Source organism: Cyprinus carpio, chromosome B16 (genome assembly GCF_018340385.1).
Source record: "Cyprinus carpio isolate SPL01 chromosome B16, ASM1834038v1, whole genome shotgun sequence".
Classification (NCBI taxonomy): domain Eukaryota; kingdom Metazoa; phylum Chordata; class Actinopteri; order Cypriniformes; family Cyprinidae; genus Cyprinus; species Cyprinus carpio.
In genome coordinates, this window is record NC_056612.1 from 2,532,047 (window position 1) to 2,547,947 (window position 15,901).

A 15,901-nucleotide genomic window follows, 5' to 3' on the forward strand; every position below is an offset into this window, starting at 1 on the left:
TAAATAATACCAGTGCAATGGCATAATATATAAAATAAAATATTGAATGATATTAAAAAACAGATGTGTCATGAAGCTCAGGAGCAATCTCATTTATCTGGCCCATCCTTGAGATGTTTCTTCACTTTGTTTGGAATTAACCTGCAATAAATAAGATTGGTTAGACATGATTTATAGACATTTCTGTCTGTATACACTATAAGGAAACAGTTTTGTTGGACACCCTGCCATTACACCAAGATTTCGGAGTGTTTCTGAGGGATGTATTTTTATTTATTTATTTTTATTTTTATTTTTTTTACTACTACTACTGAGGTCAGGGACTGTAGTTGGATGAGAAGGCTTGGCTCGCAGTCTCTGTTCCAGTTCTTCCCAAAGGTATTGATGGGGCTGAGGTCAGGGCTCTGTGTGGGCCAATTTAAATTCTTCCACACCAAGCTCATCCGACCATGTCTTTATGGACCTTGCTTTGTGAATCAGGGGCTTTCAAAGGGCTTTCCTCAAACTGTTCCCACAAAGTTGGAAATAGCATTGTCCAAAATGACTTGGTGCTGGTTACTGAATTGTTAAGATTTCATTTCATTGAAGTAAGGGGCCAAACCCCTGAAAAGCAGCCCCATACCATTATCCCATTCTTTACCACACGTCACATTTGGCACAATTCAGTCAGGCAGGTAATGTTCGCCCAGCATCTGCCAGACTCGTGATTCAACAATCCACAGAACAGGTTTCCACTGCTCCAGAGTCCAGTGGTTGCTTTACACCACTCAGTCTGATGCGTATGTGGCTTACATGTAGCTTCTCTGCCGTGAAAATCCAAGGCTCCCCTTGCACAATTTCTGTGCTAACTCTTCAGCTAAAATCAGCAGAGTGTTGGCAAATTTTTCCCACCATGCTCCTCAGCACTTACTGACCCCACTCTGTGACATTAGTGGGTCTTGGCTGAGTTGCTGTTGTTTCTAAATGGTTTTGCTTTCCAATAATAGTAGTCACAATTGCGACCTTTTTCCCCCACAGATGTTTGTAAATGTAGACTGCATGGCTTGGTGTTTATTTTTTTTTACACCTGTGGAGATCTAAGAGGCAAAGATCTGGAGAAAGCTGCCAAAAATATTTTAGTCAGGCTCGGCTAAACTAAGCAATCAGGGGAAAAGGGCCTTGGTAAGAAAGGTGACTAAGAACTTGATGATGGGAAAAATACGAAGGAGAACCATCACTGCATTGCTCCACCAATCTGAGATTTATGGTATAGTGCCTGGATGGAAGCCTCTCCTCAATGAAGAAAAGGAGAAAACCTTGCTTGGAATTTGCAAAAAAAAAAAAAAAAAGTCATTATGACCAGAGGAATCCAGTTACCGCTCGATAACTGCACAATACCATTACACTGGTGGAGCATGGTGGTGGTTGCATCCTGTTTGTGGGGGTTTGTGTTTTTTTTAGAGGGAAAGCTGAACGCAGCAAAAAAACAGCGATATTCTTAATGAAAACTGGATCCAGAGCTCTCAGGACCTCACACTGACCCAAAAGGTCATGTTCCAACAGGACAATGACCTTAAGCAAAGAACCAAGATAATACAAAAGCAGCTTAGGGAGGACTATGTGAATTAAATTCAATAAATAATGTCAATTAAACATCTCTGGAGAAAACTGAAAATTCCTGTCTATAGACAGCACCCATCCAACCAGACAGAGCTTGAGAGGGTCTCTAGAGAAGAATGGCAGAAAACCCAGACATGCATGTGGCATCATACCCAAAAAGTCTTGTAGTCGCAAAGTTAAGGGTCTGAATACTTACACAGTATTACAAATATTTTTATTTTATTTTTTTGGCTCATGAGTGTAGACTAATGTGGGAAAAAATGCATGACTTAATTCATTTAATTAATTATTAAATTATTTTAAACTTTTTAGTTTAAAATTGCAAAATGTCAAAATATGAAAAAAATAATAATAAAAATAATAATAATAATAATAAATAATAATAACACATTTGAATAATTCTGCAAGGCACTATACCATTTACAGGGGTAACCTACACTTAGTCAAAAGTGAAACTTACAACAAACAGACATTTATGATATTTTCAATTCTACAACACACAACATTCACATCCAGATCCAGATCTCTATTCAAAAGATTCAGAACAAGACCAAACATACACTACTGGCCAAAAGATTGAAATAATTAAGATAATTAAGATGTTTCTGAAACATTTTTATGCTCACCAAGGCTGTATCATTTTTATTTTACTGATAATATGGTTAAATAATGTAACAATTTAAAGGGTTCATATGATGTTGCTAAAAAGAACATTAGTTTGTGTATTTGGTGTAATGAAATGTGTTTATGCGGTTTAAGGTTAAAAAAACACATTATTTTCCAAATACTGTACATTATTGTTTCTCCTCTATGCCCTGCCTTTTTGAAAGGTCTCAATTTTTACAAAGCTCTTTATTCTAAAAAGCGATGTGTGCTCTGATTGGCCAGCTATCCAGTGCACTATGATTGGCCGAATACCTCAAGCGTTTGACGGAAGTGTTACGCCCCTTACCATACTGTGATACTGTGATCAGGAAACAGTCCTCCATAAAATGCGCTGCACAGATCTCAATATTTGGGTTGAACTGTTCTGGAACAGTGTTGTAAATACAACTTAACCACTGATTTCTAGTCGTGTCCTCTTTTGGAAGGCCAAACAAAGTAGTTTCGCTTTTGCAACGAAACACACAGTGTCTCCACAACATGGCAGCGGTGGTGGCAGCAACAATAAAGTTACACCTTCTTTCTTTGCGCAAACATTTAGGCGGTGTTATGCAAATCTTCCCACATAGTGATGTAGACATGTGGGGGCGTGTTTAAATGAGGCGTTTTAGGAGGGCGTGGACGAGTCTAAACTTTTATAAAGAATATCTCTTTGGGTTTGGGACTTTAGTCTTTTCAACTTTAGGGATCTTATCTATTCACGAACAGCTTCAAAGAGAAAGGAAAACTTGAAATTGCATCATATGACCCGTTTAAAAGACCTGTTCTATTTTAAAATGTAATTTATTCCTGTGATATTCCATGAGAAATGTGAAAAGACTATGTAAAATTATGACAGAGAAAGAAAGAGAGAGAGAGAGCGAGAGAGAGAGAGAGAGAGAGAGTTCTATGTACTTAATAAAGAAATGATTTTTGAATGATGAAATTTCTTGCCAAATGTTCAGAAAAACACCATTTCCAGAGGTTATAAAGCAAAAGCTTTCAGAACTCTATCATCTCGGTGTTTGTCCTTTGCAGACTATTTGACACTTTTACAGTGGGTCCACTTTAAAAGACAGGCTCTTTCTTTTAATAAACGACATGACAGAGTGCACTTTTATGTCTGTGAGGTAACAGTAATGATGTGCTGAGTAGATCTGTCTCACTGCCCTTGCAGAAAAGGAACATGATTGAGGAGAGTAAAGCAACAGCATATAAATACTGTGTACAGATGCGTGACAACTGAGAGCCAGTGTTAGGATCACTGAATTTGAAAAGCCTTCAGCAAATTTGAAAACATGATGGCTGAATTTGGGTCAAAGGTTCCTAAATAATATTCTCTGCATTATATTTTCTTATGTATCTATATCAGTTTTCAAATGGGTTGCAAGTCTTTCCTGGCACCAGTTTAAAAACAAAAATGCTATATGCACACAAAATGTTAACCCTACTAACTATAAAATCATGCAACTTTGGTTACTTAACATTTTAAAATATATTCAAACACAAAAACAGTCATTTTAAATTGTAATAATATTTCAATGTTACTCTTTGCACTGCATTTTAATCAAATAAATGCAGCCTTAGTGGGAATATGAGACATCTTTCAAAAACATTTCTAAAAAAAAAAAAAAGCATTCCAAACTTACATAAAAAGTATTCCAGACTTATGAATGGTTAAAAGTGTGTGCATTCTGTGCCTCTCATAAAGTTTAGTTTTCAATAGAATTAACCTACACATAGCTTACTTTAAGAGCCCTTGTGGAATAACATTAATTACCACAAATAAATAAATAAATGTTAGCTTACAATAAAAGTTCTGATCAACAAACAACAAAATTACATTAATATTAAGATTTTAGTGTGACAATAGTTTATTTCTTAAAAAAAAAAAAAAAAGTGTTTATTACGTTTGAAATATGGATATTTATCTTACAAAAATGCATGGATTCGCTACAGGAGACCTTTTTTCACCCCCCAACACTGGAGCCGTGTGAGGGATGTTTTATTACGAATGCGCACACTTTATTTCAAGTCTTCTAAACTGTTGACAACCGACACCCGCTTACCCCCATTGTAAGGCTTGGAGGGGCCAGGACAATTTTTTTATATAACTCAGATTGGATTTGTCTGGAAGAAGAATGTCACATACACGTGGGATGCTTTGAGGGTGAGTAAAACACAGGCTAATTTAAATTTTTGGGTGAACTAACCCTTTAAATATGCCTGTACTTGCATGTGAGAAGATATATGAAATAATCATAATTTAACCTTCCCATAATCAATTCTGGTTCCAGAGGGTATGCGAGTGTGCTATCTTTAGGCTGCACTCAGGCTGAAAGCCCAGCTAAAATAAGCAACGCAACCTACACTTTTTGATGTAAAAAAATACAGTGTTTGACAATGTCTAAACAAAAATGGCAAAAACATGAATTACAGTATCAATGCTAAAAGATTCAACAACCATAATATATCAACCTTGTTTTTGTTTTTCCTCCTGAAGAAGAAAAAAAAAGCAAAGAAACACTGCTTTCCCTCTCCTCCACCATCTTTTATTAATGATACCCCTCATTTTCTACTTCCACGGGCCACGATCTTGCTTACTGTGCAGAGATCAATAATTCAAAGTCTCCTAAAGACAGGAATACCTTCAAATTGTGTTGACTTTTGGCTCTACTACTGTGCACATACCCTAATTAAAATAAGAGATGCAGGAAAACATTTCTGCTGCATTGTGGGGAGGAATTTATTTGATTTTGTGACATTTCTACTTCTTTTTCTATAACTAAAATATGCTATTGTCCACACCTCCCTATATTTCATATGACAAACCAAAAATGTAACAATTTTGTGTATGTCTGCTATATGATGTTTGATGATGTGATATACAATGTTTTGTTATGATGTGATAAAATATTCAAAACAAAACTGAGGTCAAACATAACTTTTGTTAAAGCTTTATTGTGTCAAATCAGCTGTCTGCATATAAATGACTGTTTTAATATTATATATATATATATTATTTTAATATTATATATATATATATATATATATATAATTTGTTAATACATATAAAAAGGCCAGATCCACACAGCACCTCGGTTAAGCTGTTGGTATAATTTTTTTTCTTTTTACCTAAAATGTTGTTATGGTGACTCAAAACATTCCATTGTGTAGGTGGCCAAACAGAATAGGGCCTAAGCCTGAGCCCAGGGGAACACCTTTGTTGACAGACAAAGGTTGTTATAACATATATTATATTTATAGGACACTGTGCTTAATGAAATGACGGTTAGCATGGATATACCCTGGACATCAGGAACAGTCATCAGTTAGTTAACACGCTTCTCTTTCACTCTGGATATATTAGGGTTATGATAGGGTGTTAATATGAGGGATGGATGCTTACTGTTTTCTATGACATGGACATTACAGAGTGCCTGACTACTGAAAACACTGAAATGATGAATGCAGTGACCTTGAGGAAAATGGGTCAACTTCAGAGCTCCTTTAGAGGCAGACAGGCAGCTGAATGGATGGGTGATCATTTAGGGTGACGATGAGCTGGAAACATTGTGTTGACAGAGAAAGCCAGGTGTGTTAAATTTTCCTTGTGTGTTTAATTTCCTAACTGTGTCCAACAATGATCTGGAGTTCTAGACACAAAGTAAGAGAATTGCTTTTTAGAGTGATCATTTTTTCTTTCTGTTCTCTGGGGTGTATTTAAGGGCCTGTTTACACCTGGTCACTTCATGCGTTTCTTCTGATCGGATAGCTATCCGATAGTGAAAAGACCAGGTGTAAATGCCCCCCGAAACGCTTTTGAGATGGATATAAATCCGAACGCTCAAAAATATAAATCCACCTCCACTTCAGGTGGTCTGGGCCACATTCTAGACAAAACTGGAAAAATGTAAATGCATCTGGTTGTTGAAACCACATATGTAAATTTTACTTCTCCCAAAATGTTAAACAAATAAACGTGTGAGAGAGTGTTATACGTTATATGACATTAGTCAGAATGCACTTATGCAACACACATTGCTGCGGACGAGCAGCTGAGTATTTCTTCAGCAAGCAGACATGCAAACTGCTGTGAATGAAACTGAAAGTAAAGTAAAACTGTAAACTGAAGTAAAGTAAACAGAAAGACGCAGATGGTCAATACATAATCATCTTTCCAGTGCTGATGCCGCACGCTCTCCTATTGTGGCCTTTGATCTTGAAATGAGCTGATATTTAAAGGGATAGTTCACCCAAAAATGAAAATATGATGTTTATCTGCTTACCCCCAGGGCATCCAAGATATAGGTGACTTTGTTTCTTCAGTAGAACACAAACCAAGATTTTTAATAGGGATGCACCGGTTGACCGGCCATAAATCGGAACCGGACGGTTTTTGCTTAAAATACGCAATCGGCAATCGGACGGTTTTTGGTCTTTTTTTGGCCAATTTTTCCGGAAGTGCGCCCGTGTGAACAGACTACATTGTAATCATTCGCTATCATGTCATTTGTGTGGAAGTATTTCGAAATCTGTGCGCAGGACACGGGCAGTCGTTCAGCACTGGAAGTGCAGAGTTACATGTCTGAGGCACAGATAGCAGGAAGTGAACAGCCGATGGTGTACTGGCGCCCAAATAAGAGCCCCTTTTCCTGCGCTCGCTGAAGCTGCGCGAGTGTACTGTACCTGTTCGCGCCCTACACAAGTGGAGATAGTGAAGGGATGTTCAGCTCAACTTCTCTCTGTGCCTGCTGATGAGAACGAAACAGACTAAACTGTGACAAAACTGAAATGCGTTTTTTTTTTTTGTAAAGTAGAACTTGCATACACGTTTGAAAAGCCAGAAGTAAACGTCAGTTCTGTATAGGATGATTATTTTTTATTTAACCTTTAAATTTACATTGACACTTAATTTGATTTAAAAATCACCTGATGTAGCTGAATGAAAAGTGTTTGTTTTATTTGATTAAATTTTTTTTTTTTTGGTTATTCAGATTTATATTTATTTTTTTTTTGTTTCAATGTTTATTTGTTATTTTTCATTGGCTAAAGTAAAAAAATACAGATGTGAATCATTATCCTATTTTTATTTTTTTTTTATTTGACGAATAAAACACTTTGCATCTTTGTTTTGTTCGCACCGACATGATTTTAACATTTTGGAATAATTTATTTTATATAGCGATACTTTTATTTAGTCTCACTTACAGACCTTTTTTATTTAAAACACCAAATTTAAAAACTAAAACAAATCTGAATGCTGATTAAGAAACATCTTCTCTTGAATGTGTGTTGATTGTGTTGTTTTATTGAAGAACTATTCAGTTGTTGCCTTAATTTCACATGGTTGTAATTCTTTTCATTTAAGGCCAGTTCTATGTAGTTTCAACCCAATTCAAAACAAAAGCTAAATGCTGATGTCTTACCATCTATTTTTTGTATTGAATGTAGGCTACTTACTGTGCAGTCCACGTGCCATCATAATTTACAGACGTGTTATTGTCGGCCCAGTTTCAATAGCCAAAGCCAGTTTGGCCTATTAAATACCAAATAAACAAATTTTCCTTCTTTCTTGTTTGTTGCTTCAAAGAAAAAAAAAAAAATCGGAACAATCGGTGTCGGAATCGGCCACCAGTTTGCTTGTAAAAAATCGGTATCGAAATCGGCCATGAAAAATCATGATCGGTGCATCCCTAATTTTTAACTCAAACCTTTGCAGTCTGTCAGTCTTATAATGTAAGTGGATGGGAATCACGGCTAAAACATACAATAAAACAAACAAACAAAAAAAAAAAAATACACAAACAAAACCAAATTAAATCCTGTGGCTCGTGACGATACATTGATGTGTAAAGACACAAAAAGTTCGGTCTGTGCAAGAAACTGAACAGTATCTATATAGTTTTTTATCCTGTGGCTCGTGAGTTGAGAACTCTCCTGAGTGTGTCTTACTGAATGAGCGGGCGCGTTCTCAGCAGCAGGCACATGACTTTATGGTGGATCGCTTTACCACCCACCTATCTCTCAAATGGACCATTGACCCTCTATCTACAATCTTAATTAGGAGTGTCAATGATCCATTTGAGAGATAGGTGGCGGTAATGCTCTGCGATCTGCCATAAAGCAAGCAGAAGAAGTGCTTGTGCCTGCTGCTGAGAATGCGCATAGGAGGACGCGCTCAGGAGCGTTCTAACAGTTCAGACATTGCATGAATCAGAGAACGATATAAAAACGATATAAATACTGTTCAGTTTCTTGCACAGAATGATCGTATTGTGTCTTTACACATCAATGTATCATCACGAGCCGCAGGGTTTAATTTGGTTTTATTTGTGCATGTGTTTTTTTAGTTTTATTGCATGTTTTAGCTTTAATTCCCATCCACTTACATCATAAGACTGATAGACTGCAACGGTTTGAGTTAAAAATCTTGGTTTGTGTTCTACTGAAGAAACAAAGTCACCTACATCTTGGAAGCAGATAAGCAGATAAACATCAAATTTTAGTTTTTGGATGAACTATCCCGGGAATTGAAGATCGGATTTATATTCATTTTGCGACGACACATTTATGTGGCCAAGTGTAAATGGAAATGTTTTAACAAATCCGATAGCTATCCGATCAGCGAAAACGCATGAAATGACCGGGTGTAAACAGGCCCTAAGTGTCTAAATGCTGTTCTTGGAGGCACACCAAGAGTACACTTTTTGAATATCCCCCCTTATTTGACCCATCCATTTCAGGTCTTTAAGCCTTTACTAATGAGCTGAGTTGAATCTGGTGCGTTTGATTAGTAAGAGTTTGAAAATGTGTACTCTTGGTGCGCCTTCAGGAACGTTGTTGGGAAACACTGGTCTAAATTACAGCCAATTTGCTTGACAGTTTGCAAAATTCAATGCCAGATTGATTTCTTTTGCTGTAGTTGATGTAAGTCTCTAACTAGAGCAGTGACATCTTCGTTACTTTCATGGTGACATACTTATTAACAGTGCCACTGAATAGCTGACAAAACATACCAGCCAGCTTCAACAGCAGGAATCAGGCTGATCATACTGATCTTCAGGGGTTTTGACGTCATACCCACAAACAATCTTTTCACTGATTGTCTGATGCATAAATCATGAAACAGGTACAATCTGTAAGAGGTGGAGGAAATCACCATTCCATTCACACTGCCTTTTTGCAGCTTCCAGAAGCACACAGGTTTAAATCGGTGTTGTTCCTTACTTATTGTTAAGCCAAAAGTATGCTCAAGTTTTCTTGAATCAAAATTCTTGAAAAAAACAAAAACAAAAAAAAAAAACAAATCAAATCAAAGACATATGAAATGTGAATCAAAATCGATTCACTGTCCACCCAAAGATTCACAAAACTAATATATAAAGTAACACTTTAGTATAGGGACCAATTCTTACAATTAACTAGTTGCTTATTAGCATGCTTATTATTATATGCCTATTATTACATATTAGCTGTTTATTACTTATAAAGCACATATTCTGCATGACAATAATCTACATCCCCTAATCCTACCAAATATCTAAACTTGACAACTTCTGATAAAATATTTTAGAGCTGAGCACAACTAGGAAAGTATTCCATATTTCATTCCACACACACACACATATATAGGGCAATATGAAATCAGTTTTATTTTTTTCCCAAATTCCATTTTTTATGTTTACATTTTTCTGGATTCATTTTTTTTCCTTTTAAAATGGTTAAATTACAATTTATTAATCAAAAAAAGCATTTAAAATCATTAAAATCAAATGAAATTTTTAATTAATTTTTTTGTTCTCACCATGTTTTATTGTTACCAAATACTGTTTTAATGTCTAATTATTTGAATGCTTAAAAACAACTTAATTTATTAAAACTGATTCTTACAATAGCCTTCTGATTTTTTATTTTATTAATTTTTTTCACAGAAATTATGGGTCCTATTTTAACGATCTAAGCACATGGTCTAAAGCGCAAGATACAGGTGCACTTAGGGTGTGTCCAAGACCAGTTTTGATGGTTTAATGACAGGTAAAATGGTCGGCGTGCTCTGCGCATTGTCTAAAAGGGTTGTCCCTATTATTTTAATGAGTAATGGGTGTGTTTTGGGAATAATGTGCAATAAGCCGATCAGAGTCTCATCTCCCATTCCCTTTAAGAGCCAGTTGCAGTCGTGCCATGGCAGATTTGCTATTTACACGGCAGAATTTGCAAGCTCAAAGACTGAACGCATCTCCAGAGAGAAAACAGAGCTGCTCGTGTGCGAGCAAATAGATATCCTAATTCTGATACATGCAATGACTATCCATTATGACATGTAGGCATTTTTATTTTTATGTAGTCTATACAATAATAATCTTTTACATTGTAATCCTTTAATTTGTAATATTTGGCATGTTTGTGTGCTGCTGTGCGTCCCTGTGTGTGTAATAAGCAGAGTCTACGTGCTTTGTGGACCCGCCTATAAGCGCATATTACTAACACACTCTTTAAATAACAAAAAAATACTGCGCCACTGACTTTAGACCAGGGCTGCATTTCCCAAAAGCTTCGTAAGCCTAAGAAGTTCATTAAAATGATCGTACGACTGATCTTAATATTACGGTCTGTTTCCCAAAAGTATCATAACTTAAGTAGCACTTGAAAATCATCATAGATCTACAAGTGCTCTGGAGTAAATGTAAAGCCCTAAGTGCATCGTAAGAATATTTTTTTTTTTTAAATGAATATATAAATAAATTAATTAAAAAGGGCAGAAAAAATTTAAATACACATCTAAATTAAATGACTGAAATAAATAAATAAATAAATAAATAAATAAATAAATAAATAAATAAATAAAATAAAATAAATAATGTAGGAAATATGCTTCAAAAACTGAAGGGGTAGGGGTTGGGGTTCTGTCAATGACTTGCTGATGTGCACGATTACCAGCAATGTATTGGACCCGGAAATTACATCTCTATATTATATACTGTAGTACTATACTATATGTATATACTTATATTTATAGAAAGTATATTATTATGTAAAGTATAATATAATATAATAATATTGTATTATAGTTATTATTTCCAAGTTGTCTAGAATGCAGCATTAGGTTTACATTTCAATAAATGAGCGTGTAGTAGCTACTACAATTCCGAGCCATTCTATTAGGTGACATTTCAGCACTTGACAAATGGATAGCAACTCCTAAGTAGCACTTAAAGCACAGCTACGTGCGATTGTAAGTGCATTTTTTGTGAAACGCACGTGAAACAATAACGAACGATTGTAAAATGACTCGTAGAAAACGCTCTTAAGCACTAAGATCAATCGTTATCGGGAAACCCGACCCAAGTTTTAGTTGGTCAATGGCGCAGTCTATTTCACTTGCCTCCAAAGAGCAATATGCCGACAATGCGCCTGAGCACACCTCATTTTCAGGCCAGTACGCACATAGGTGCACAAATGGGTGCAAATGCATTTGCTATTTAAACAATGTGGCACAGGACGTGAAAATGATAACTGCGTCGGACTGAAACTAGCAAAAAATACTTGAGACGTGCCTGGCGCCGCACTGTGCATGGAATTAAAACATGGAAGAAATGTTTTGTGATTATTCCTTAAAAAATAAAGTAATAATTTTAATAGTAGAACATTCTCCTGAAAAATACTAGGCTAATATATTTCTAGCACAATGTCTTCAAGTTAAACCAAACTTTTATTTTGACGGGTTGAAATGATATAAGTTTCTGTCAACTGAAATGGTAAAATGCTTATAGAGTGACATACATGTCTGTATGTCCTTATTCAGTGAGACAGCAGACGCTGAGAACACTGCGAACGTCTCGCACCCTTAAGTATGAGTGTAGTAAACAAAACCATGTGTCTGAGCCATTCATTCATACAGAGATGCATAGAACATATAGAATTCATATTTAAATAGCCTTTTTGCAGTTTAAGATTTACAGATACTGGTCCATATCACAATTTGATTTAAGTGTAATAACCTACTTTTGATTAACACATCCAAACTTTGACAAATTCCATAACATTCCACATTATACAGTAAATTCTGTTTTTATGACGGGATTCCATTTTTATGGTTTTTCGCATCATGAAAATATATACAATTTAAAAAATCCCAATTTTTTCCAGATTAACCATGGGAACCATAACTAATTTACTGTTTAAATGCTTTAAAATATAGGATGTTAATTATCAAAAACCAATTAAAAAAAAAAAAAAAAAAAAAACCTTTTTTAACTCAATTATTGACCAAATCAAATAATAAAAAAAAGAAAAGAAAAAAAAAAGTGCTTTAAGATCAACACAAATGCACTGGCAGGATTTATAATTGATGCATCAAGAAAATTAGTAAATTCTTACACCCTTAATATATATATATATATATATATATATATATAGATATATATATATATATATATATATATATATATATATATAATATATATATATAATATATATGAATATATAACAACTGAGTAAAGTTTTTACCCTTGTTCAGATTATCAGCCATAGACATTTCTCCGTAGCGACTAACACATCAGAATTAGGGGTTGTAAGTGATAAACATCTAGTTTGTAACCAAGAAAATATATATATATATTTATATATACATATACATATACATATATAACATTATACATATATATATATATATATATATATATATATATATATATATATATATATATATATATATATATAGTATATATATATATATATATATAAATAAATTGGGATAAATTTGTACAGAAGCACCTGAAAGCAGAACGTCTTTAATGCAGCAAAAATGTGGGCGCCAAAAGGACTGAATATTCTAATTCACTACAGCTAACTGCTGCCCGATGTGTCACCATGACACACGCCAAAGTTACAGCTTGTTATCTTTTAGCTTTTAAAATTGAAATGAAGTGCAAAGATTGCATTCCGCATAGCCAAAGAATCTAAATCTGACATTGAAAATCTAACGCACGGTATGATCGCGAATGATAATAAGCTCCGTTCGGCTTTAAGAAGAGCACACACAGCCTCGCTGAAGCGGTATCAGTTAGCACTTCAAACGAATAGACCGTGGACACAGTAAACAGCAGTCTCATTTGAAGTCATTTCCTTTCACTTACTCGCCACTCAGTCCTACTGAAAGCTTCTCTCAGCTCCAGGACTCAAAATAAAACTCGCCTAACTAAGAAATGTGTGTTGTAAATGAAAAAGCTGTATTTTCTGACACTTTGCCCTATGAAAGTGTCTTGAAGGGCAAAATTGCCATGGTAATTTAGCTGCGTAGTTTGTCACACAGTAAACGTGAGCTTTACTTGAGCTTATTCCGTAAATTCCTGCGTGTGATTGACACCTGACAGCGGCTCGTCAGAACGGAACACGGATATGGTACACCCCATAATGTGGGCTGTCGTCTCTCCAGCTGTCAGGATTTGCATAATCACACTAATATCCCAAATGGCCAGAGTGATTCTAGTAAGGGCGGCCGTCAATCATCATCAGCAGGGACCTATCAATCACACACACATGCATCCACTGGAGGAGGAAATTACCTAGGAACCACAAATGAGTGAACCAACAAACTACAGGCTACCTGTATCTATCAGGTATTTAATACTAAATCACTAGCAGAAAAGATAATACTACTATTATCTTACCGTATTATTAGTTTCTTTCTGCACACCATGAGCTTTTAACACAGGTTTGTCAAACTCATTTTAGGTCGGAGGGCAGATAGGACATAATGTTGCTTCATTCAGACCATATATTTTTATTTGCCCTTTGGGCATACACAATATACACACGTCCGGAGATAATAAAGTCTAAAATTATCTTTATGCTTCTGTAATAACAATATTGAGATATTAAAATAGGAAGAGGGTGAAATTTACACATTTCATTCACCAGAGACATGTAGAATTAATTTTCATGCTAATTAGGGGATATCAATTAACAGTACAATACCGAAAAGAAAAAGAACAACATTCACTGTTTATAGCTTAGCTACTATAATAAGCTACCTAAGACAAAGTCTAACATAAAAATTAGAAACTGTTCGACTTGTTTTAATTGCAGGCTTTCCTCTCAGTCAAACGGCAGTAGCACTGAATCAATATTAAAGTTTCACTTGGAAAAAATGCAAAAATATTCTTCTTTTGAATGTCCATATTGTCATTATCGTGAGTGACTTGCACAACCTTTAAAGTGGGAAAATGAAATGGATCGCCCTTGGACAGTTACAAATCAAAATTCAGCTTAAAAAAAAAAAAAAGAAAAAAATCTACAACACTTTCAGAAGTTCAACTTTAGGCTATAGCTAAAAATATTATGAATATACAATATTACTCAAAAGTTTAGGGTCGGTAAGATTTTTAAGATATTTTTGAAAGCCTCATGCTTAACAAGGCTGCATTTATTTGAAAGAAAATTTAGTTAAAACAGTAATACTGTAAAATATTATTCTTTTATATTTTAATTACATTTTATTTATTTCTTTGATGCAAAGCTGAATTTTCAGCAGCCATTAATCCACTCTCAGTGTCACATGATCCTTCAGAAATCATTCCAATATGCTGATTTGCTACTATTTTTTTTATTTTTTATTTTTATTATCATTTATTATTATCACTGCTGAAAAAAAAAAAAACAAAAAAAAAAAAAAAAAAAAAAAAGAAAAAAACTTGCTACTTAATACTTTTTGTGGAAACTGATACATTTGTTTTGGCCTCACTGATGAATATGTATAATTTATTTTGAACACTTTTTTGTAACAATGCACAACTACTGTTACTTTTGATCAATTTAATAAATCCTTCCTGAATAATAATACAAAAAAAAACAATAATAATAATGTACAGTAGTATATCACCAAAATTATTAGATGCAATTTTTTTGATTAATTAATATTATTACATTAATACAGAATAATTTTTCCTCAAATCATCTCATGGTAAGTGCTCCATCTAAATGTATTACCTGATGCAATGTTCAGGCCACCAGGCTGTCGAGAACAGGCCCTCTGTCCTCATGAAGAAGATGAACTTCATCCAGGTTGAGCAGTCAGACGATCTGAGACACATCCCCAACACTCTTCCTGGTCACCACAACCCACTTCTCTGGAGTCGTCACCAACTTCTACAACACAATAAAGTCATTAGATGATTAAGGCCTTTGCCTCTTCCTGGTCACCACAACCCACTTCTCTGAAGTCGTCACCAACTTCTACAACACAATAAAGGATACATAAACTGTCCATATAAACATATAATATAATATATATATATATATATATATATATATATATATATATATATATATATATATATATATATACTAGAGAATGCCCTACATATTTTTTTATTTTTTCTAGTCTGTCAAGAAGTCATGATCACACGACTTCAGTTGCAATTCTTCTACAGTATACATGATGAGTGATTAATTTTCTGGATGACTAGCCAACTGTTTAAAGTCATGCAAGTCCTAATGCATACTCAGCATGCTATGAGATTTCTACCATTTTCAAACCAAACAAACACATCCTATATGACCAACATTCATCTAATGTTAATATACAGTATGTGTGTTTTGTACACTGGTATCTTTTTCTCCTTTTTTCTGGAGGACTTTTTGTTTTGCATTAACAATA

General features: G+C 34.7%; 1 protein-coding gene across 1 annotated transcript in view; it reads right to left on the reverse strand.

The window, feature by feature from the left end:
• The window catches only part of LOC109094733 (activating signal cointegrator 1 complex subunit 3-like), a 154,284-nt gene that overhangs the window by 22,306 nt on the left and 116,077 nt on the right, over positions 1-15,901 (reverse strand). The window contains exon 10 of the mRNA XM_042740349.1: positions 15,232-15,390. Coding sequence (XP_042596283.1) covers positions 15,316-15,390 — 75 coding nt within the window. The 3' untranslated portion in view covers positions 15,232-15,315. The remainder of the gene's footprint in view (positions 1-15,231; positions 15,391-15,901) is intronic.